The sequence below is a fragment of the Solea senegalensis genome, linkage group LG10 (assembly GCF_019176455.1).
Source record: "Solea senegalensis isolate Sse05_10M linkage group LG10, IFAPA_SoseM_1, whole genome shotgun sequence".
In the NCBI taxonomy this organism is placed as follows: Eukaryota; Metazoa; Chordata; class Actinopteri; order Pleuronectiformes; family Soleidae; genus Solea; species Solea senegalensis.
In genome coordinates, this window is record NC_058030.1 from 6361156 (window position 1) to 6386297 (window position 25142).

Below are 25142 nucleotides of genomic sequence, written 5' to 3' on the forward strand. Positions count from 1 at the left end.
ATGGTGCTAAATTCATTAAGGAAAACAAAACAATAACAGAGTTATTCGTATTTACTTAATAACCGGTTCTGGTTCATAATAGAAATCCCTACTGACTTTTCACCACTGTCGTGTGTTCTACTTATTCAAACTAGGAAATCAACACACAAATCAGGGCCTATTTTCAACAGCCTACTGGTGTGGATTTAGTGAATATGGTGGACATAATTTTGACATGAAATAAGCTACAGCATGTGTGTGTTTGTGTGTGTGTGTGTTCTTGGACAACAATGAGGCACCAGAAAAACATCAGAATCAGACTTATATCAGACATGGCAGTACTTCATGTTGGACTTGGTCTTTTTTGTACAATTTGTTCATGGTAAAATAAGGAACCAAGAACAAAACGTGTCAGTATAACAGGGCAACCACTAGAACAGAATACTGAATTATCTAATAAAGCCTTACGGAAAAGCTTAAAAACGTACGCTCATTTATACTCTGAGGTTAGTCGAACAGTCCTGGACAACTGTGAAGATGCTCCACTAAGGTTATACAACTTGCAGGTATAAAAAACTATTGATTGATTTAGCAATCAAAATGAGCATCAATTAACACATACAAAAACCAATAAATAAACAAACCTAGAAATACATACATGGTTCAGGTTGTCGTGTGAGACACTGACACACAGTGCCGGATATTTGTGTGCCCATCCCCCCCCACCCCACGATGGACCCGCTGCCCAGAATCAGAATAAGACAGGGTTGTATTATTTCACTGACACAAGGGAAAACAGATTTTAGCCACAGCAGGCCAAGTGCAGGCAGTGCTGACTGTGTTTCAGTATCTCATACAAGCACTCTTGAAAACAAATTGGATCTATCAGTTTAAATAATAATAATAATAATAATAATACTTTGCCTCTACAGCATACTAAAAGTCTGTGTATAGTCCTCACTGACTGGGAGGTTGTGTAGTCCATAAACTTATACTCCTTATTATAAGCCATTCTTTCTGACTGGCTGTCACCACGATGCGTACACACTCAATCTCAAAGGCAATCTTGTGGTCTACATCTTGAACCTCGATGTTGCCATTTTTAAACTCCCCTAATGTGATATAGGAAGAGCACTGTTTCCCTTTTTTAGTCCCGACTAGTTTCTCCCCCACTTCCAGAGCTCCGTGGTGAAGAATGTCATTCTGCCTGTCGTCAGAACCCGTCGCAATCTTTATCTTGCTAATTTTGGCGGACTTGTTAAAGACTATGACAAAGAAATCCCCTGTGGAAGGAGGCTTCCCCCAGAAATATTCATCCACTGTGCTATAAGCCTTGGCGGCGTCGTAGTTTTCAAAGACATTGATGTTTGTGTAAAGGCTGGCAGGTGGGTTGTCGGGAATGTCTATCGAGTCTTCCTCAAAGTCGTCATCTTTCAGTTTGTTCTCTGCTCCCTTGTAAGAGGAGTAGTAGCCCATGTGCTGGAAAAGTGAGGGCTTGAAGCGGATCACATCCTTCTGGGCAAGCAGCCCTCTGAAGTGGATGAGTAGCCAGTCGCAGGGCATTTCCTGGTAGAACATGAGGAGGAAATGAGCCAGACGTGACAGGTCTCTGGAGTGGTAGAGCTTCCCGATGTAGCCCAACTTGGAAAACTCCAGCATCACCCAGTAGGAGCCTTCCCTTGACGTGATCACCTTCTTCAGCGCTGTCAGAAAGTTCCTAGAGCAGCGCACGTCGTCCTCCAGCATCATGTAGAAGTGGGAGAGGTTCGTGCAGAAGTTGAGGAGGAAAGCGTAGTCGACGTTCTGCTTCGAGCGGAAGCGGACGCGGTCCTCGGGGTCATTGTAGTTCCTTTTTAATCCGTCCAGAGACGGGTAATACTCCTCTGGAGCCTGGATCACCAGGAGGCGTCCTGCTATGATGTGGTGAGCAAACTTCCTGGTGATTTCCTGCACCAGGTTCTCACACCACACCAGGTCAAAGTCGGCCAGGTGGACCACAACCACGATCTCTTTCAGTTCCTCGTAACTGGACTGATCAAAGATGGACTTGATAGTCTCCAGCAGGTAGTTTCCTCTTTTCCTTTTCACCGATGACAGTCCAATGGTAAGATACTCTGTAAACAAAAGAAAAAAACATGTTATTACTGCAAAAGCTGATGCAGATAATTAACGTTTTGGTAAAATATCAGTATTCGACGGTGGGTTCTTACTAGATTTGACTAAAACAACCTAGTAAGTGGACCTGAAGTTTTATGTCATCCATTTTTCTTCAGGGAAATTTGAGCTGGAATGCAGGTGCAGTTGAACAACAGAAATAAACATTTGGCGGATGAAATATGGTGTAATAGAGAAGAGTAATGTGTAGTGTTTAATTTTCAGGTACAAAAATCTCTGTGGAGCAGTTACATTTTACGATTGCGTTTATTTCTCATCATCATTTTTTGCTTTTTTTTCTTTGAAATTTTAGTTGCAACCGTTACTCGTAAGCACGACCGTGAGTCGGTGTGACTCCCCTGAGCTTGTGGAATAATATTTCAATGTAAATTCCACTTTAAAGAAACACTAAACTTACTCTTGCGGTTGAGCGGGGTCCCAGCAAGATAACGATACGTGACATTAATGGCTCCGGAGAAATTGCTGAGGTCTCTGAAGGTGTGAACGTATCGCTCCGAGCTCGGAGGGTGGACCGACGCTTCCCTGAGCTGCCGTTTATCCTCTTCCTGGAAGGCATCGTGAAAAACACAACATTACAGCACATTATGAACAACAACTGAATAAAAGCCAGTTACCTGTTGCTTCACTTTTTCCCCCCATCATCTTTTTAACTAAGAAAGACATTTGGGAATAATCACACATTTGTGCGCTCCCAGTGGATGAACATTTTTATTTATTTCATTTTTCTTGTCTTAACTAGTTACATGTGGATGGAAGGCCCCAATAAGGTATATTATGAAATGTATTTATCTGCTACATTTATTTATTTGTATGTATTTTAAAAACATGATTGTTCTCTATCTCTTCCCTCCCCTATATTTTCCTGTGATATAACTAGCTTTCATCTATCTGACTATATACCTCAAAGGTGTATGTGGTTGACATTCACAGTTAGGTTAGATGCAATTTACTTGTCTGGTTTGTTTCTAAAGACTGAGATCAGTCCAATCAAGCCTAATCAGATATTTTAAGGCAAGGAAAGAAAGAAGCCCAAACAGATCACACAATGAGCTGATGCTAGGCATCAGTGGAGAGAAATACAGAAACAGACCGAAACCGACCCAAAGATCTGAAGCAGACTCAAAGATCTGAAGCAGACTCAAAGATCTGAAGCAGACCCAAAGATCTGAAGCAGACTCAAAGATCTGAAGCAAACCCAAAGATCTGAAGCAGACCCAAAGATCTGAAGCAGAATCAAAGATCTGAAGGAGATCTGAAGCAGAGAAGCAGAGATCTGAAAATCTGAAGCAAAGATCTGAAGCAGACTCAAAGATTTGAAGCAGACCCAAAGATCTGAAGCAGACCCAAATATCTGAAGCAGACTCAAAGATCTGCCTCGCCCGGTTGGGGTGAAAGGAAGGACAGAGGAGAAGTGGAGGACAGATAGGGGTTGAGAGAATACAAGAGAGAAGAAGAAATAAGGGGAGGTATAAACGGAGCCCTTAGACATGACATGGGAAAAAGAACCTCGGCCACAAAATACTAATGTGTTCCCACGAAATAGGTCTAATGTCTATCCATCCATCTTCTACAGCTTTATCCTCTACATGAGGGTCGCGGGGAGTGCTGTGCCAATCTCAGATGACATAGGGCGATAGGCGGGGTCACACCCTGGATAGTTTCCACTCCATCACATAGAGGGGACACATAGAGACAAACAGCCATCCTCTCTCACCCCTACGGTCAATGGCCAATTTGCCTAATCCCTATATTTTTGGACTGGGGGAGGAAGCTGGGAGAAATAGGTATAATGTGTGCACGATAATATATAAATAATATTAATAACATTCTTATGAATTACCAGGGGAGCTAAGAGCAAAAAGGGCTGAAGCTTCAGGATGTCTATGGTTATTAAGAGGGAGTTTTTTCAGCTCAGACAATCACACTATCTCTGTCCATCCCAAAGCTTCAGCCCTCTTTGCTCGCTTTATTTGTGCAGCTCTCCTTAATATTCTTAATTTTGAGCGCACATTATACCTATTTCATGGGAACTAATTTGTATTTTGTGGCCCATGTCTGTAGATGAAAAAAATAAACATATCAACAATCGAACAATAGAGAAAGGGGAAACGTGAACCAACAAATCCAGGCCAGTGCAAAAACACACAGGGATGACACAGCAAAATAACAAAAACAATCAAACAATAAAACGTAACAAAACAACACAACAATAAAAATAGGCAACCTAGAACAGACTAAGCCTGCACAATGAAACCCAAAAAGGTAAAAATGGCATCAGGAAAAATTGGGGACAAAAGAGACCAGGAGCGAGGGAGAGGATGAAACCATTGAACGACAGACTCAAGTAAATTAGGATAGTCAAATACACTAAAGGGGTCGCCGATGGAAATTCAAAATTCAAATTACAGCGAGTGCGTATGAGAAGAGATATATGCTGTCTGCACGACAGCAGAAAAGAGGGAAGTGGTGTGAAAGATTGAAGTTCCTACGATGAATAATTCACATGAAGAAAAACAAACAGGCGACTTGTCTTCTTGTACTTGTTACATCTTGTACCAACTTGAGACAGTGTGTGTTTTGATGAGACTGGTCTGAATAAAGGAATCCTAAAACCCTGACTTGAGAGGAGCTTAACTACCTCTTAACAACTATAGACCTAGAGAATGAGAGCGGTCGCCAACCTTGGATGACACCATGAATACAAAATACAAATGAAAATCATGAACATGAGGAATATTTGCTTTTCATCTGTGATAGTGGCCTATCCTGTAGCCACCTGGAAAGTCCTTGCTGATAACACTTACCAGCACATAGCCATCTTCAATGTAGAGGTTCAGGAAGAGGAGGAACGTGATGAGGAAGCCGAGGAATGGAATAGTGGAGCGTTTCCTCAGACACCTCATCTTGTCCAGGGATTTCCACACCAGCCTCATGTTGAACACTCTGTCACCAGGATCTGCGAGGGACAGACATCATGTTAGACTGACACACTGTCGCCCTGTCGTAGGGTGACCAGATGCAGGGTTCCCACTCTTTTCTTGAAATCCTTCTCCAGCTGCTTCAGTATGACAGACAAGTTGTCCCGGAGAGAAAAACCTCACACTTGTGAACCACACAGTCTATGGTGCAGACTATAGACAATACTAGCAACACTGTTCCACTGAAAGTCACTCGTTTTGTCTGTGGACTCTGAAAAGAAGTCCACACTGGGGAGCAGGACTGCTCTGAGGGGACATCACGTCACGTGGAGGAATGAACCAGCTAGAAGCAGAGAAAATAATCATTTTCCAGGATCACTTAAGCGTTTCCAGGACATTTTAGATTTTTCTTTCTCATTTTCCATATGTTTTCCATGACTGGAAAATGGGTCAATAATTTTCCAGGTTTTCCAGGACATGTGGGAACCCTGAGCAAAGTAAGTGAGGGACAAGGGGACATTGTGGGACGCCTGCTCCCAATGCTGACCGGTAGTACAAAATGGTTAACTTAAAATACAGAACCATTTTTTTGCCCACACTTTTGATCATTTACAGGTATAACGTATAAGAAATAAGTAACTAACAAAGTATCTGTAACTATGGCTGCAGCTGTTTTTTGCTTTTTGTTTTTCCATAGTTGATCTATATGACTCTCCTGCAACTGCACAAAAAATATCAGAAAAGGTAAAAACAACTCTGACAAGTAGTTTCCTTGTTCTTTGTTGTCACGACATCATCTTTCCTTTGCTGTATTTTCCATGCCAAACTTTTTCCACAACAACAGGGAGACGGTGCCCTGCGTATGCCAGGTTGACTGACATCAGTCCTGCAGCGCCGCTGTGACAGTCACCCTCCTATTTCACAGCCATATGATCAGATGTATACATTTACTTTGATGTACTATGAGGTACCACCTTGTAGGTAACAATGAGATTAGTGCTGTAATTCAGTTATAATATAAGACTATAAGATACTTTGCTGTTATTGCAGAAACTAGGGTAAAAGGTAAAACACAATATTAACAATATTATCTTAAAAATAAGGAATGCATGTGGGGAAACAAAGGGAGTTTAATGTTATCATATTGTAATATACAGATTTGATATTTGTCTAAATTTTTATAACTTTAAAAAAAAAGAGAGTCAGAGAGTCAGATAATAAACACGATAAAAAAACGTGTCAATACCAATACGGGAGTCTCAGAGTTTGCCTCAGGTCATCTGTCGCTAATGAAACAAGTGCATCTGTCTGTGGTTATTGGATGAAAGGAGCCCAAAACTTTAGTATTTCAACAACCAGCAGATGAAATTCAACAATCCGATGCTTTTATTAAGCTTTATTGTCATTCCAACACACACAAAGCCAAATATCAAACCTCGGCGCCATTATGAGTTAAACATAAAACACTCTCAAATATAACATGCAGAATAAATATTCTAAAGACAATTTATTAGCATAAATAAAATATGCTGAATAAGTTCTTTTAAAGCGTACAAAGTCTATAAAGCAGTATGGCTCATCTGTGACTCATGAAGTCTGGTAAACTGACCGAAAAGTTTCTTTGCTGCGGCAAGAACTCGAACCCTTTCGGTCCCACCCTTGAAAAAGCCGTGCTTACATTTATTATAAACTAACAACAAGCGACAGTGTGAGCCTCATAGATGACAGGAAGGGCATTTAAAAACAGAGGACATTTTATGAATAAAATGTTATCTAAATATGCTACATCCATATTTACAAGAAACATTACAACTTCTATGGGTCATGTGAGCTCTATTGGTGTATGTATGTTTTATTTGCTCCACGTAAAGGTGATAATTGAACATCTGTGTCGGTGACAGGTAAACGTACAGGTGTGCCTGATGTTTATGCTATTGATAAAAGTGTAAAAGAAAAACACTACCATAGGGAAAATGGACCTTTGACCAGTTCCTGTGCTTGTGAAGCTGCTCAAAAAAAGTTGAGCTTTTCTAATCTTGCAGCTCGAGCAAAGCAGAGCGATGCATCTGCATTAAGGCAGAGCGCGACGTCGCAGCATTCAGAGTAAACGGGCTGCGTTTCAGGTGAAGCCTCCACTGCATAATGCGTGTGAGTCGTCAGGCTCAGTCACAACATGTGTGGCAACTCCTCCTCGCAACTGCACAGCAGCAACTGATGCAGGGGGGGGGAGGAGCCCAAACAGCAGCAGCAGCAGTCTAACAGTGCAGGAATGGCAGTGGTCTTTTCTTTGCCAGCAATTAGGCATCAGCATGTGCTTTTGAGCCACGGCTCCAAAGCCCCCGAGATGCCTAATGGAATACAAACTACATCTAAGCTCAGTTCAGTGACCACCACTCACAGATTGATCACGCGAACCAGGAGTCGGTCTCACTTGGGATACAGTTAGTCAATATCTCTTTGTGTATACTCTTAAAAACTAAAATTAACATATCCATCCTCTGTGGCCTCTTCTGTAAAATCTCCAGCTCAGTGGCCTTTAATGGGCAATTCTGTCTTTATTATTAGTCTTCATGACATACAGGGAATTGCTCCTACTTTAACAAAGTAGGGTATATGGTTAATGAATGACAGGCTTTATTTGATCATAAACATATCTATATGTATTTATTATGGAGTCGATCACACCAAAGTACTGCGAACAGCCTATGGAAACCTCACTGGAGCTACTTGACGACGACCAGGTACCAGATTGCTGTTATTTGTTTATACTACCATTAGGGGGCGCCTATTAATGGGTCGGAATTCCTGCATGTGTGCCATAGTTCCTTTTCGTTGGAGGACAGTCTCTTAATATTCGGGCTCAGAGACTATTTAGAGACAATAATTATCACAGAAATTGAATGCAACAAATGCCTATCAGTATAATGTGAACTGCATACATAAAGATTCATTACTTTAAATGCTGGGAAATTGACAGTCGAACTTTCTGTGTGAAAAAACAACATTAAACTGTTTTCTTCAAAGTTTGTTTATCTAAATAACAATCATTTCCATGACGTTATGGCTTCAACTTTAGCCGCGTCCTCCACCACTTAACAGTTCATCACCGTAACTACAGAGAGATAGCACTTTACCGAATAAGTGTCTTCCTTTTTCTCGAATAACTGAACATTTATAAACGTTCATCCAGCAAACAAAAAATAAACGTTTAATTTAAGTGCTGTAAAAATAGAACAGGAAATAGTGCTAGAGTGAACATAAGTCATATGCTCAAAACATCTTTGACAACAAAGTGGGATGACAGACCAGTCACTGAGAGATTTATATTACAGCCTATAGGAGGTGATGCGACACTATCGGGTGCCACAGATGATTAAGTTTGACTGTGACATACATAAAGCTATGGGGCAGCTGTCAGTGCGAGCGAGCTCTCCACCATATATACTGTATATATATATATATATATATATACATATATATATATATACCACGATGTCACACAGTAGAAATAATCAGCTATGACAGTGTTAGGATGAGAAGAATATTACATCCTGTGTGTTCTGTCCTGGATACCACGCACAGGTAAGTGCTAAAGCGGAGTGGCGTGAACAATGACTACGTATAGAATAATAGCAGACGGGGAGAATATGCTTTATTTTCTTTCATTTGATTCACAGCATGTCCCCAGAAAATTGCTGGAGATGTGCTGGAGAGAGCCGAGTGCTGCATGATGATGAGAAGAATCATTAGAGAGCCACTCTGGAGGAATCTCAGCTGATGGCCAAGAGCCCAAGAGTCCAAGTGACACGGCAGCTCAGGTAGCGCTCGCTTCTCTGTGCCTGCCTCGTCCTCCATTACTAACAACTCAGCAGCAGCACAAACACAATGTTAAGGCGTGTGAGCTACAATTAAACACAAAGGACTCCTTTGTGTCTACAGAGGGAAATGGTTTCAGTTATTTCTTCATGTGAATTGGAGTAAAAATGATTTTAACCCTTTCATGAGAAGAATTCTCAGAATTGTAACGAAATCTTGCGTCAACACTTCCTATGTTATCTGTTCATGGAAAACAGCTTTACGAAAAGGAAAAGAGATCATGTCACCCCACAGTTCAATATGGTAGTTACTTTTACATGAACCACTCTGACAGGACCAGGACAAGCACACACAGTCTTCAGTATATCACGACAACAGCGAAAAACTGATGGAAGTCCTCAAGATTCTATAAATACACAGATATACCGTTATTATGCGACGGTTTGTGCTATCGGAGTAATCCCAACGGTTTCTCAACGCTAAGCTGTTGCACTTCAAAGCCAACGTGTAGTCATGACGGTAATGTCGCTCGCGCTGATGCAGGAAGCTGGCGAAATCAGCGTCACCAGAGAGGAGAGAGTTGGAAAAACACCTGTACGTTGTTTCCATATTCTGGCCGGTTTTTGCACATTGGGACAAAGATTCTAACAGAAGTTATTTTAAATCCATTTTATACGGTTCTCATTTTGAAATTTAGTGTTCGTGTACAACTACAGTGTAAAACTTTTTGTTTTTCTTCATCTCAAATTGTTAATACACTATTTCAACATGCAGGAACCTGTGGATAACTGACAGATATTGAAAGTTTTATGGTTAAAGTATGCAAAAAAAGGCTTAGGTGTTAAAGGGTTAACGGCGAGCAATCTGAATTTATGTCACGCCAATGTAATATTAAATTATTCACATATTTCCTCAGGTGTTTATCGCAACAAAAGTGAAAAATACACTCCTTTAATTACAATTCAGCATGGGACTAAGATGCTGTTCAAGATTAATGATATGAATCAAACGCAAATTGATGGTTTCACTCCTATACGGCATGAATCTAGAGTGGACGATGTGTGTTTTAATGAGTATTTCGTGCTGGCAGTCACACACACACACACACACAGCCTCACATGTCCCCTCTGTGTCTTTTCAGGACACAGCACACTTCCAGCAGGCAAGGGCTGTTAAATATCTATTATGAGCTGTGTGTGTGTGTGTGTGTTGGGTGGAATAAACCACAACACCACCTCCCTCCTCACTACTCTTGCCCAGAAGCATGTCTCAAAATTCATATCTGCCGTCTGCCCCACAGTCTTTTTCGAACATGTTTCTCGTGGTAACAGGTTAAATCCTTTTGGATTGACATGGAGTCAGCCTGGTGGCACCACAGTAAGGACAAAAGCTTGAATGTAAAAGTTAATTCAATTGGGATTTTAAATCTTTTAGCGTTGCAAAATTCAATAGAATTTTACTTTATATTGTTATACGTCTGCACTTAAAATATAAAAAAAAGTCCCACACAACCTCCTAATGACAGTTACTACACTTGCTCCGGGAATAGATAAGACGGAAAACACACAAGTGAAGAGAACCTCTCCAAGGAAATTATCACCTGGTTGTATCACATCGTGACTCGTGCCTCGGGGTTCTGAAATGGCTTTCTGCTGGGAACCCTCTGCCCATCAATCCCTGACATCACACCATGCTGAGGGCTATTATCTCGCAGTGCAGGGAGTGACAACCAGAAACAAAGGAACTGGAAAACCCACAACGAGATTAGTGTTAACGATTCACTCCATGGAAAATATGTATGTTCCAAATGTCACCACCGCGTAATTAAGAGCATCAAAATCAGAATTTTGTCAGATCCTGCAGCTGTTTGGTTCAAATATCAAATAATTTTTTTGGGGGGGGGGTGTAATAAATTGCAATTACATCTTTTTGTTTATACTGAGGCTTCTAATTAATGATGTTTAAACGTTAAATCACTGGATTATTGTAGAATTAACTGGATAATTAAAACATCCTTTCGGTGAAACACAAGTGGAACTCGCAGGAAATCGGGAGAAAACCAAAACCCAGGTCAAACTAAAGAGCCATCAAAGCGCTAACCATATTAATTTTAATCACTTAGTCGTTAAAATTTCAGGGCTACGGCGCTTCACACTGCTTGAAGAAAGAGAATAATGATGATGAAAAATAACATGTTTTAGCCCCCTCCATGAGCTAAAGCCAACATGGGAAACTGAGAACAAATGAATGGGCAATGGAAAGAAAATCCACATTTTTATCTTGTTATCTACTGTACATTATTTCCCCCGGGCATCCTGCACCTTGAAGATATACGGCTCAGCGCAACTAATCAATTAAGCCTGCAAATTTGAGGGGAATTGGCAGTTTGCTTTGCGTCAGGCCTTCAACCATCAAACCGCTTGTTAGGCCTGACTAACAGTCCGAAAAACCAAAAGCAAGTCAATTAGCCATGATGAGAAACAAAGGCCATCAGCATCTACCCCCCACATGTTTGATGAACTTATTAGCAATAGTGTGAATGGCGAATCACCACATTCACAGTGCTTAATATTTGAGGAAAACAGGGGCTGAGTTTTTTTATATTTCTCTTCCAAGTCCCAGTTCCGCTGCGTTCCAGACAGAAAGTACTTTGGTGAGCTATCTCTGGATTCATCCTCAATGTCATCCACGCTTGTCTGGCAGCCTATATGAGATGACTGATCCAGAAATTGTCTTCCTTTTTCCCCTGCTACACCCCTTCCTCTCTGTAATGGTGAAATCTGATGGATGCAGACTTGAAATGGAAAACAAGGATCTCCCCTGTGTGGTGCAGCCTATTATGGTCTGGCCCGATGTGCAGCCTAATGTGAAGAATTCTATATCACACAACACAGACACACACACACACACAACACAAAGAACTAAACAAACAAAGGGCCTCCCATTCCCCTCCGTTCCCCTTTCATTCGTAATGGCTGGATTGTTCTCCTGCATGCCAACGATACCACTTTCTCTGTTGAGAGCGGCGAAAGGGGGAATGAAAAGCAAGGGGAATGAAGGGGGGGGGAAGAAAAAGGAACAGGATTGAGCAGAACGGCACTGACATGCCACAAACCTTCATTTAAAGCCGCATTGTTGGAATACTGTAGACCTGAATCTGAAGCATCTAACTGAATAGTTTGAAAAGGTAACGATGCACTCGATCAGCGTGATAAATTCATTGTGTTGAATTCCAGCAATGAAGTGGAGATATGGAAATAAAAATGTTCCTCTGGGAGTCAGGCGTTCACCAACCTGGAGTTCCCCCTCGTTATTCAGAAATCAAATTAACCTTCTAACAAACACTTTTTCTTGCCAACCTCAATCAACGCCCAACCTTTAATTTAGGCGACACTCTTTCTTTCGTCACACGTGAGAAGCTGTGTTTTCTGTCGATGGGAGAAAAAAGCAGCGAGATGGGAAACTGACTAAAAAGATTAATAAAATGGGCAGCGTGTGGGAAATTCTCCCACATTTCATCTAGTTATCTGTTTTACATTATTTCCCCCAGGTATTCTGCACCTTGCAGATACAGCGCGGCACAAATAATCAATTAAGCCTGCAGATTTGTGGGGATTCGGCAGTTGCTTTGCGTCAGCCTTTCAAGCGACTTTCAATAGAATTTCTTCCTTGATAAAAAAAAAGAAAAAAGCCGAGAGTAACAGGCTTTTGTTGATAACAGAATGGCAGTGCAGGGTGGGATAATAAACCTTCTTAATACAGAATAGCCCTTTTGTTATGCAGTGAAATTGGTCAAATTTATGATTACTACATTCACACTGCCTGTAAAACAAAGGAAACTGCAGCGCACAAAGACTTAGCGACCCTTGTCAGATATCCGCACCCCTCACAGAAACACCAAAATGATCTTAATTATCCGAATGCACGGGGGAATTGTCAGCGACAGTGTTATCAATACACAGTGTGGTAAACTGAAGCCCGAGAGCCCCATTACTGGGAGATCCGCCATGTAATTTCTTGTAAGCGCTGTGTGTCACAACAGCCAATCATGTTGGAGGGTGATGAGCTGTCATCTCCACAGAGGTAATCTCCCAGAGAGAGAGTCATCACGCTGTTTCAAGTGACGACGCAAACTCTTCTGTCGCCTCTGAGCTGCCAAATGGTTTTCTGACCGCGACGTATCGTCGGAGACGCCGCGTGCTTCATCATTCCCTGGCTACGTTGAACTCCAGAGGCCAAGATGACTGCATCGAGGACCCAAACAGATGTACCAGCAGCAGCAGCAGCAGCAGCAGCAGCAGCAGCAGCAGCAGCAGCAGCGCCGGCGCCCTTCCTTTCCACCCATCGTCTCCCTGCGCTGGGCCTGTCACCGCTGTCAGCAGCTTGAGCTCACTCACTCTAATGGGGAGGAGGAGGTGTTATGGAGCAGACGGTGGAGGGAAGTGTGTGTGTGTGTATGTGATGTGTTCCCCATGGACACACTGTCCGAGTACGCCGTCCTCCCCACCACCACGCCAACACCAACCGCCACTGCCGCCGTGGCCCCTGAGGGAGAAACAAACACTCGAGTAGCAACGACACCTCCAGCTGTTCTCCCACAGGGGCCCGGTACGTAAGACAAGACCGGGAGCATAAAAAAGAAAAAACCTCCAAACCAGCCTCATCCAGTCAGCCTGTCAGGCTTCGTGACACGAGAATATTCTTCTCTATTATTCTCTTCCGGCCGGTACCACTGTCCTAGCCTTTGTGGTGCCACGCGGGTGTCCAGGACATGCTGGACACATCAAGAAAGCCTCAGTTCATCAGCGTTACGGCAGCACTAGCACAGGTGATGTAAGCTGCTAGAGTGCATTTTCATGAAAGATTGAGCACATGCCACACGTTGATGGCAGCCTCAGAGAAATCAAGCATCAAAACACTCACAACAGATAGCTGTGGCCCCTCTGCTCCCTGCAGTATGAACATCCAGATTCTACAGGCTTGAAATGTGACTGTAAAGAGCTTCCCCGGATTGGGCTATATTTCCCTGCCATTTCATTTCTACTTACTTGGCTGGAGCCGAGAAGGTCTTATATCTTTTATGGCCATGAAAGGACCCACACCATCTTTGGACAGCCAACCTTTAACTGCATCATTTAAATAAAAGGGGAGACTGCAGTCCTCGTGAAACACAAACCGAGTGCATTCAAAGAGCGTAATGTGCTGATGATGTGGCAACTTTATGCCACGTAATAATGGAGCTACTGAGAGGCTCTCAGACTCCATGTGGGGGCGCATTTTGATGGAGAGAGCTGCCAATATTCTCATGCTTCTTTTCCACTAAATGTGTGGGGGAGGGGGACAAACATGGCAAACCAAGTCGAGGGGAAGAGTCTTTCAGTTTTCTTCCACTAATGAGTGTTTTAATGTCATGGAAGTGCCGTGAAGAACCAACATGGAACACAACAAACTGATTTTAATCACTGCTTTAATAGTGCACATCATAACACCGGGTCTGGCAGCTACTTGACTACCAAAATAATGTCGTAAATAGCTAAATTACAGCATTCACCAAGCTGTCACCTTTACATGTCTGCCAGTTGCAAAGTAAATTGAGGGAAAAAAGAAGAAAAAGCATCTATTGTCACGTGAAGTGGGAGCGACACGAGGAATGTGTTTGCTACCGAAGCTTTGTCACTTTCAGAGTGTTCGCCGGGATGTTTATGTTTAAGGTCAGGGAGAAATATCACATCCTTTTGCCCGTTCCAGCTGCGGTGAGCATAACGAGGACGGGAGGTGTGCGAAGTGATTCATATGTGAACAATCCTCTCCCAGGCCCTTCTAAGCAGTTAGTACTTTGACCCAGATTAGCACTCTGCCAGAGGTGCACTTGGGAGGGATGGCGATGGAGGACTGCGATAGTGTCTGCTTGTTTCCACTAGACAACACGCCCGACATGTGTACATCCCTCACACACATGAGGACCCATGCATATGGTCTCCATATCGTCCATCCTTCCCCTTGTGGGAAGTTGTGATTGAAAACTATGACCTACATCTACGACAGAAGATGATTAGTATTTGAAAACTGAGGGATGCTCTCAAGGGCAGAGATATTCAATTAGCTTCTTTGTTATCGTTACACCACACTGGCTTAATGGACTGTGTCTCCCTGACTTCAAACTACCTTCCTGCCCTCTGTTTCTGATGTCATGTGTCATAAACATATGCTCCCGCTCCCCCCTGAGGCCGTTTCCTACATTAAAAGCTCAGAGCCACGTGAATAAGAAGACATCAGCCTGTCGTCTACGCTATTACAACATAACAAAAAAAACCTGGACAGTGGCTACGGGCATGAGGAGATGAAAAAAGGGAGCATTAAAGGGAAAAAAAAAAAAACTACTCTCCCTTTCTCCGTCTCCATTTGTGGAACTGGAAAAAGGGGCCTTGCCTGTGCCCTAGAAGCACTTAAAAACCAAGGTCACCTCCTGGTCAAATCTGTGAAATGAGAAAATGGCTAAAGGGGCAATAGGGCAGTGGCAGATAACATGAGAATGCACTATCTCCTCCCTACACATTTAATACAGAGAATGATGGGGCAGCTTTTGAAAATGCTCCAAGTTAAATTGAGGACTGGAGACACAATAAGACATGTACATTGAAGTGCTCTCAGGGAATGAACTGTTTGCTGTAGACAGCCAAACAACTCACTGTGACCTCACAAAAGTGGCTCTTCATGTAGTTGCATTAACAGTAGGTAAATGTGAGGGTAAGCATTCTGCTTCCATTTGAATCGAAATATGGTGATTCCATTAGCACACGGCACATAAAGACACTAGAGAATCTAAGCCCCCACCAGCGGACAACCGTTGATTCATTATTCATCGTCTTTGGAGCAATTACACGATTAGTTTGTCATCACAATTGTCTGCGATTCACTGGAAATGAACGATTGGATATTGCACCAAAATCAGGGAAATGGAAATAGTCACTGAAGGCAGATGTTTCGTCAGAGAGCAAAATAAACCCAACAGCTTTTCGGAGATATTAAATTCAAATAAGTCAATCTCTTTAAAAGCAATCTACGCGGTATTATAAATCACACACTCTCTCCTTTTCAATCAGTGGAGAAACATGTTTTCCCTGCCGTCCTCAACAGCCTTGGACAGCGCTGCTCTTTCCCGACTGGGAGAATATTCTATACCCCTGCATCCCCGTAACTCTCCCCAGTCTCCACCATGAATATTTGATGAGAGAGATGTGTGAGATAGCCAATCATTACAAGACGTTTATCTCAAATGCCCCTGAGTGGACAGCCCTCTCTGAGCCTGTCACCAGTTATCAAATAAAAAAAAAAAGATGTTTAAAAGAGAAACATAGATACCACTGTAATATATGTGGGGAACGTTTTCTTTGTAGCACACAGAGAACAAATTAGGATTTCAATTTTGATAAAAAAAAAAAAATCAATAAATTAAATTATTCCATTATTCCATTTAAGTGATATTCTCCCTCAGTGTCTGTTCTTGCAAGTCTGGTACTGTGGATCAGAGGTAGAAGTTATTAAAGGGAATAGTTTGAAGTATGAAATATGCTTCTTTTAGGGCTGCTTGAACAAATGTTATGTGACATGTAATTACTCAGACGATATTTGGACATTCCCTGTGTCCCTCCCCACAAAGTTCACATGGGGACCCCCCACATGAGGGTCACGGGGGAAGCGCTGGTGCCAAACCCGAACGCCATAGGGTGAAAGGTGGAGAATACACCGCATAGACACAGAGAGACAACCAACCATCCACTCTCACATCTACAGTCAATTAAGAGTGTCCAATTTGCCTAATCGCCCAAATCTGCATGTTTTCGGACTGTGGGAGGAAACCAGAGAAACCTGGAGAACACACACCAACTGTGTGGCCCAGGACAGATAACAACAATCCCAAAACATGAGTGTTTAGTAACAGGGAACTCATATTTACCATTACTAACATGCATATAAGTAGCATACCAGCCCTTTATTAGTAATTATTAAGCACGTATTAACACCTTAATCAGGAAAATTCATGTCGTAATAGAGGAAGAATAAGGTTATGTAGAATAGGGTGTTAATACATGCTTAATAATTACTAATAAAGGGCTAGTATGCTATTTATTCCCTATTCTGAAGTGTTTTAGTAACTATTATTTCCCCAGGAATTGTCCATACAGCAGCTTTAACTAAAGATTTGACAGTTTTGCCATGAGTGACAGGATCCAGGCTCCTCTGTGGTGACCACACACCTTCAGCTGGCCCAGACTCCTTCTGATGAATTTGATGAACGTCGACTGATTAGGAAGGGATTTAAACTTCTACAGAGAGGACAGCAGGAGTCCATTAAATCACACAAAGAGAAAAAGGGAGCAACGAGGAGAGCATGTTTTAAATTAAATCAGTCCACGGCGTGACACAAATCTACAGTGGCATGACATGAGAGGACAGTGTTGAGCTTTAAAAACGTGTTTTTTTTCTGTTGCTCATCACATATTAAAGGTGGGAAGCAGTTTTCGGGCAAGGTGGGAATCATTAAAGATACCTACGATTTGACTGCAATTCACTAAATTAGGGTATCTTTGTTTTCTGAATACAAAGCAGAGGCAGCTGTTGCTCACTGACATTATGTTCCAATAAACCTTACGTTTATATTTTCCACCGCCATTACCGATGAAATAATTAAGTGCAGCATCATTTTCGGACATCTGGCCTGCCGGTGTTTGTTGTGTCTGGCTTCCCATGAGTCCCCAGAGCATGTGGGTTAATTAGCTATTCCAGGACTTAAGCTTGTACTTATTCAACCCTAATGACCCTGCTCCTGCCACGGCGACATTACAGTGTTCAGCAAATTCCACTGGTCATTGCTCAGACCTTGACTTTTCCACAATCAGCCAATTATGTTACAACCACGGTTGGGAAAAACAACACACACACCGGCATTGGTGATGACATAAATGAGCTTAAAGGGTCCTGATAAAAAAACATTTTCTCCTTCCATACCCTTTTCATGATGCCACAGCTGACGGATTTCTTTGCTGTACAGTTAAACTCTTGCAGTTCCTTTGCTTCCATGCGGATAATGAGGTTGGAAAAGTGTCAAAAAATTTAAAAAATGTTGAATTTCTGCTCAAAAAAAGCAGCATTTGAAAGTGTACATTTTAGGCTGTGGAAAAAACATTCTGTAGTTATTGTGAGTCAGTAACTCTGTGAAGCCCTCCTGGTGTTTTATAGTAATTTTGCATTACAGGACAAGAAAGGTCAACGCTATTGCTTTTCCAATCTTCATCACTGCTGCAGCAGGCCAACAGCAGGGCATCCGGAATGCATTTGATTATGTTTATTTGTTTAATTTAATTATTGTATTTACGAAGCCCATTTCGAGAAAAGTACTATAAAAACTCTGAAGTACAAAGAAAAAAAAAGTGCCTGCAACACGCTCCAAAAAGTTGGGACAGACGGCAGTTTAACATTAGGTCACATCTCTTTTTATAATTATACTTTTGAATCATTCGCGGATTTTAGACAGTATTTGTTGCAGTTGGACAGTTTGTTAATTTTTTCTGTACACAGGACGTCTGTGGTGTTTCTATGTTTCTAAGCTTCTGCATCACTGGTACCTTCACATATCATTAGTTAGTGCCCCCCCCGTTTTAGTCAGATGAGCTCAGGCCCCGCGAGGACTCATTGGGGTTTGTTTACGTATGAAATAAAACGCTTTATTGACCCATTAATGCTTCACTTGTGTTGCATGTGTATAAGACCCCGTTAGTGCTAATCCAAGTCTGACTGTGTTACAATCAGACTGACATGCACACAGTCACATCAACGGGTAATATTCTCTCTACGTTGTAACACCTTTTCCCCCCCCCCTGCTTGTTAAATGCTTGTATGTCATGTGTTAATTATCCACTTTGCTGAGTTGAATGTCGACACGTACATAATTATCACTCTTTATTAAAACCCCTTCCCCTGCACTTTTTCTACTGACGATAGATCCATGATTAATCCCTCTAAGGTTAATGATGTAACTATCTGTGTATTACAGCCGAGTGAAATTATGTCTCTCTTGTTTTGGGATGTGTAGCCGAAGGGACCGTCTCTTTGAGAATAGCTGCTGTCTGCAATTATGTCTGAGGTGGAGCTACTGCTGTCAGGTGGAGATGCTGACAAAGGATGCCCTCTGCCTTTGAAGTACTTCATCTTGCCTCAGGTGAAAAGAGTCCATAACTTGGCAAAAAGGAAAACTTTTTGTTTGGTTCCCAGCCTCGGGCGGAACTTTCAAACCAAGTGGGCTCCTCTGATGTTGAAATATACACATTATACATACAAAATAGCATGTCAAAAGAAAAAAAAAAGGGAGATGTAATTGTTCCTATTCATCTCAAAGTGCAACTACACCACTATCAAGAGATTAAGCTGCACATATTCCCCTCCCTGTTGAAATAACAAATCAGCATCCAGTAAAAGCTTGTATGTCTGCATTATTTATGCCACAAGACGAAGTCAGGAATACACTTTGCATTTGAATATTTTCCTGGCAGCACGGGACCCAAAAAACATCTGAGCTTATATAATGTGCACCAGTTACAAGTCAGTCACTAATACACACATAGATCCAACAATTATTTCTTCTTTTTTTGCTTATCGATCCTATAAACGATCCTTTGAAAGTGATTTGAATAAATGAGAGCAACACCTCTGCTCTTCCTCTGAGCTTTCCAAAATTCTGTCCGGACATGAGAGAGACACACGGTGGTTCATAGAGTGACAGGAGACTGTTGGGCTGGCTGCAGGATCTGTGATCCCAGAATGTTTGGGTTTTGAGAACGAACCTGCAGAAGAACTACTTTCCAAGAAAATAAATGTTTTAAAAAAAATAAATGATAATATCTTCACTGAAGGTGAAAGCTGTGTGTTCCGTAGTCCACCAAATGTACTCCCCCCACACACACACACACATACAGGCGTTCTCTTTCACCTCCAGCTGAGAGCGTCTTGTGTTTATTATTCAGCATAAGTCGGCACACCAGCCCGGCTCTACCTTTGGCTCATTTCCGAACAATTTTCATGCTTCCTGTAAAATGAATATGCATTGCCTTTGCAGTGAATCCATCTGCAAGACAGAATGATAATGAAGAGAAAGTGCCTTCAAAAAAAAAAAAAACCCAATTAATCTCATGTAAAACGGCTGCTCTGTGCACCTAATGAGATGCCAATTTAATAAGTGGGAATGTCGTACAACAAAGCCATTTGGAAAACATTACTGTTTATTTGTCTGATGAAATGCAAGCCATACAGTGGATTGCATTGTTTTATACAAAAAAAAAAAAAAACACTTATCAATGTTTGATGAGAAGAAAATCCCCCTTTTAACCTGCGATGGGCACTGAGAGTGCACACTGATGCGAGTTCCGTGTTTTCAGCGGCTCGTACAGAGCTGCATTAACATTAAGCAGTATTGAAAATAACCTTGAGCGCTGAGCAATCTCATGAAAATCAAGTTTGTCTCCATAGGAGGAAGCTGCTCTGAAATTGACACAAATTTAGATGGAAAATATTTATGGGAACCTCATAAACAGAAGCAGTGCAGGCGCAACCTAATTTGTTTTTTATTGCACCATGAAATGCACCTTTCAGAGGCTGCTGCTTGGGCAAGAAGGAAGCAGAATACGGTAGGACTTAGAGCCAGGGCTGCATCAAAGCTCACTGGAAACTGTCGAGAGATGGATCAAATTTGAGGAGTAATGGGTGGCTTGTAAACAATACTGCTTTCAGAAAAAAAAACAAATCTACTTGTTATTGACTCAAAGCCTGCAGGCTTCATCTCTGCCTGGTTGAAAGTGTTTACTTATTTATCAAAGTGGAGAGTGCCGGGCCACTTTCTCCATCTTTGGGTCTAGCACTTATCCTTTTCCTGCTGTCCGACAAGAGGGGCCGACCCGATTAAAGATGCATGGTGACCAGTGAGTTGGGCTTAAAGTTCTTCGGGGGTTTGTGCTGCCGTCGTCAAATATTAATGACCTCCTCTGAGTTTGCAGAACCAAACTGGGTTGATCTGTATATATGTGCATCAGTATTTGGCATAGTGGGCACCATATGACCATCTACTATTAATAAGATACATAGTTTAGTGAGTGCCACTGCAGGACGAAGATACGGGTCGAGACCTGGTCGGAACAGGAACCCTTCTGCACCCTTTTCCACCATACGGTCCCAGCTCGACTCGCCACGACACGGCACGGCGCGGTTTAGGTGGATGTTCCACTACAGAATAGTACCTACTCAACGTGGGTGGAGCCATCACTGTACGGCTGCATGGAACTGCCGCGACGAGTGACTTGTAAAGCAGTTGTGTGTCAGTGTAACTGAATGATTAGAATCAGTAAATTAAACATATTTGTTCAGATTTGAGACATTTCCGTGGTAATTGTTGATTAGCCCGCGTTTTTATGATTGCTAAGTCTTTTTAAAGGCGACATAGACCGGAAGCTCCAATTAACGCTGCGTTTGTGTGTGTATCTGCGTCATTACCTCGTTTATGAAACCCTAAAGTTTCAGAACAAACAGTTCAGCCACTGCTGAGAAAATAGGGTTTTATTGTTTTCCTGGGCTCTGCGAAGCGGATCGGCACTTCCTTAATTCGATGTCGTCATCAGAAATCCTCACCACTCCTCTCACCACCGTAGCGCCTCCTGGTGCGGGCACTAGTCCGGGCACATCTGGTTGCGTACATTCAACCGCAGAAGAAGAAGAACTACTCTCGTCGTAGCTGCTGAGATGCAGAGCATCCACCGTGCCAGAGGGGGAGCTGTGTATCTGAGAGCTGGCCTACTAATTACGTCACTTCCAGGTACCTGGCCAATCACAGGACAGGACAGTCCACGTTCTGGGGGTGTGATTTTGGTCAGGAGATATTTTGATCGGCTCGTTTGCAGCGACTGGGAGGTTTTTAACCATGAAAACAAGTTAATACATGTAAGTAGACCTCCATAACTAACATATATGTGCGATACAAGCATTCGATGTCACCTTTAACCTACAGTTCGACATTGTTCAGCTTCTCATCACGCATTGTATGATTTGGTACTATCGCTAGTGGAAACGCTACTTAACCTGCCGTGTCGAGGTGAGGCGAGTCAAGACGAGCCGGTGGAAACACGCCACGTGTCCCTGTGGTGGACTGGCGACCTGTCCAGGGTGTACCCCGCCGCCTGGACAGCATAAGTGAAGTTTTTGATAAAGCTGTATATCATCCCATCCCTTTTACCTGTGCATTATCTTAGCATGAAGGTTACTTCATATTTACGTCCTAATATTCTCACTCAGGGTGACAGGGCGGTTTGCAACCCTGTGTTTGAATTATCTGCAGGGAGACACTAACGGAATGAGAAGTAATAAGATCGCGCTGGCCAACGTGCGGCTCATTGAGTATTCATGAGCAATGCAATCATACAGATCAGAGGGATATCTTCAGGGTTACCTTAAAGGTTAGCAAAATGGATTTGTGGTTAGATCAAATCTCAGAGCAGCTGGATACTCTGCCTGGTCTCTGCTCCTTGAACAGCCTTCAACACCTATTTTTCCGCTGCTAACAGTGGGAGATTGTGTTTATACCAGGAAGTTGTCAGGTGTCATTTTGTGTGAGAACGGCTGAAAGACATCGAGGGATTGATCAAAGACTGGACAATGGCAGCCTCTAGACAAAAGGTTACGCTTATGCTAAAATGTTTATTTTGGTGTTGTTTAATACATCAACATACCTTTCTGTTTCAAGTTAAGAGTGTGCAAATCTGGTAAGATCTCTCCTTCTATGACCACATAGAGTCAGTCAGTCAGGGCGATTTAGCTTTTTCTTTGATGAAGGCAAACTGTTCAAATGTAGACGCCTCCTCCGATTAGAGGCTGAGGTTTGTAAATCAACTTTCATCAAAATTCATGAAGGGATTTAAGAGATGTTGGTCTACCGCTGCCTTGCTTGATAAGTTTGTGTTACTTAGGGAAATCTGAGAGACACAGACAGGTAAAGCGGCAGGTGTATATTTTATTAGATGCACCTTCTGTAAGAGGAGAAATCAATTCTCCACTGGCTGCAATGCCTTCATTTACAATAAGCCTCCGTCTCTCATGTAAGTTCGAGCAGAGTGAACACTTCTAACTACAGGACGTCTCGATTTTTCATACAGCCTTGGAGTTATGGATCACTTTGAGTTAGAAATCCTAAAACAAACTGTACAAATACTCTCTAATTTTGACTCACTGCCATTCAATTGAAAAGACTCATGGACATTTCTATTAGAGAGGATCAGACAGTAGGCAATAATGAGACCGGGGTCTTTAAAGTCGCAAAATGCAAAGAAGTAAGTAATAAGTTCACTTTTAGCAGCAGTTTTATCTGTAATAAACATACTCATGACATTCGTATGTATGGACACAAGGAATTTAGTTATACTGAGCACAACTATCCCATTAATCTCCGTTCAGTCAGTGTCGTGAAAAAGAAATGGTGACTTATTCTTGGCCCTTTGTCATCATTGTGACATGCTCCTGTTTGGTTTTAAGGGAGTCATAGTGCTCCAGTCTCGCTAATAAGCCATCAAACAGAGTCTGAAAATATCCAGTAAGCCTTTTCTCTCTGCTCCATTCACGGCTCAAAAGGAATTATGAATAACGTCAGTCAAATCTCACAGTAGCGGCTTAACGTCGCTTCTGCGGTGACAGTACAAACTGAGCTACAGTCATAATTGCTACACTCGCCTCCTTCATCTCCTCCCTCTGTGTCCACTTCACTCTCGTACGGCCACAAGAGGAGAAGCGCTTTGTTGTTTTAACCGGGCTAATGTCGGTGGACTCGACCGCCCTTGACCTAAAATACACTATTTTTCTGTAGCATTTAAAAAAGCGACCGAGTGACGCTGAAAGTGTTAGGCGTGTCATTGCGCGTCCTTTCACTCCTGCAGTGTTGCCGTGGTGCTTATTTTCTCACCTTGTTTTATTCTCAGTTCAGATGCATGCGTGATTATTGCTCTGTGTTCAGAGCGACAGCCGCGGTCGGTCCGGGGCTATCGTCTGTGCCTCACTGGCTGTGAAATAAACCGCAAAAGCACAAACATGAGAGACGGCCCATGATGGATGGTTTCGATGCTCATGTGAGGCTTCCTGCATTTTAGATGATTAATAACGACCCGGCAGAAACATGCAAACAAATTAACTTTGCACATATACTGTATCAAGAGTGTAAACATGAGAAATTGCTTCAGCAATTTTGCAACAGCTTTCTAAGCATTTGTCTTTTTTTTTTTTTTGACATTTGATGATTTAAGGTGAACAACAATTTGAGACAAGGTCAAAATCAAATGTCGTGGTTTAGCCACTTGAAAAGCCGACTAAATTAAATGCACGTCATCTTAGAGCTATTGTGCATAACCGTTAAAGATAAACAAACGTTCCCTGCATTAAAACCACTGTTAAATGAGTTCACACAGTGCTGATTAAGCCCATTAGCGCCACCTGACTCTCTCCCTCTTTCTCACCACAACAATGTGTTGTTTTCCTGTCGCGGGGTAAATGGAAGTGAGAATGCCGTTTAGTGCATTTTTTAGGAAACAAGGTTGCTGAAATGAGGCTTAACGTTGGTCAGTCATTTTCATTACTATGTCCCACTTATCAAACTGGGACAAAATGTCTCTCTCACACTGAAATCATAAAGCAGAAAATCACCACCCATCTGACATTTTTCGCTGGGGAAATGGCGATAACTCCTGACTGAGATGGCATTTGGAAGTTGGACGTTTGCGCCTCGGGGACAGGACAGGAGTTGTGGGTTGTGTCAAGAGGGAGAACAGAACATGTCTCTCTCTCTCTTGTGAACGGAATCCGCTTTCTCAGTCACAGCTGCCGCGCTGGTGGCCCTGGGTGGGCACAGACATTTGGTGAAACCTCTACATGTCACTGTACGCGCCGCGCGGCGGGAATTCTCTCAGAATAGAAGACAATAATATGCATGGTGCGCTCTTCAAGGAGGAAATGAAACACACCATATGGGAGTCGGTGCATGCAGAATTATGGAAACATTGTTTTAGACACAGTTGTCGGATGCAGCCGATTTTCAACTTTTTCGTTCTTCCTGACGCCGACGGAGCAAGGATTTCTTTTGACTGCAGCACAGGTGGTCTTACAGATCCACTAATCTGTCCTGTGCTCTAATGAGTGAATAGATCATTGTGTTAATGCTCAGTTGATCATTTC

The 25142-nt window shown here is 42.4% G+C and overlaps 1 protein-coding gene across 3 annotated transcripts in view; it reads right to left on the reverse strand.

Moving 5' to 3' along the window:
- Nucleotides 1–701: 701 nt before the first annotated feature.
- The window catches only part of mgat4c (mgat4 family member C), a 101841-nt gene continuing 77400 nt past the window's right edge, over nucleotides 702–25142 (reverse strand). For all 3 annotated transcript variants that reach the window (XM_044036975.1, XM_044036978.1, XM_044036977.1), the window contains 3 exons: nucleotides 4959–5110; nucleotides 2552–2699; nucleotides 702–2093 (listed from right to left, as the gene is read on the reverse strand). In XM_044036975.1, the coding sequence (XP_043892910.1) occupies nucleotides 937–2093; nucleotides 2552–2699; nucleotides 4959–5110 (1457 nt within the window). In that variant the 3' untranslated portion in view covers nucleotides 702–936. The remainder of the gene's footprint in view (nucleotides 2094–2551; nucleotides 2700–4958; nucleotides 5111–25142) is intronic.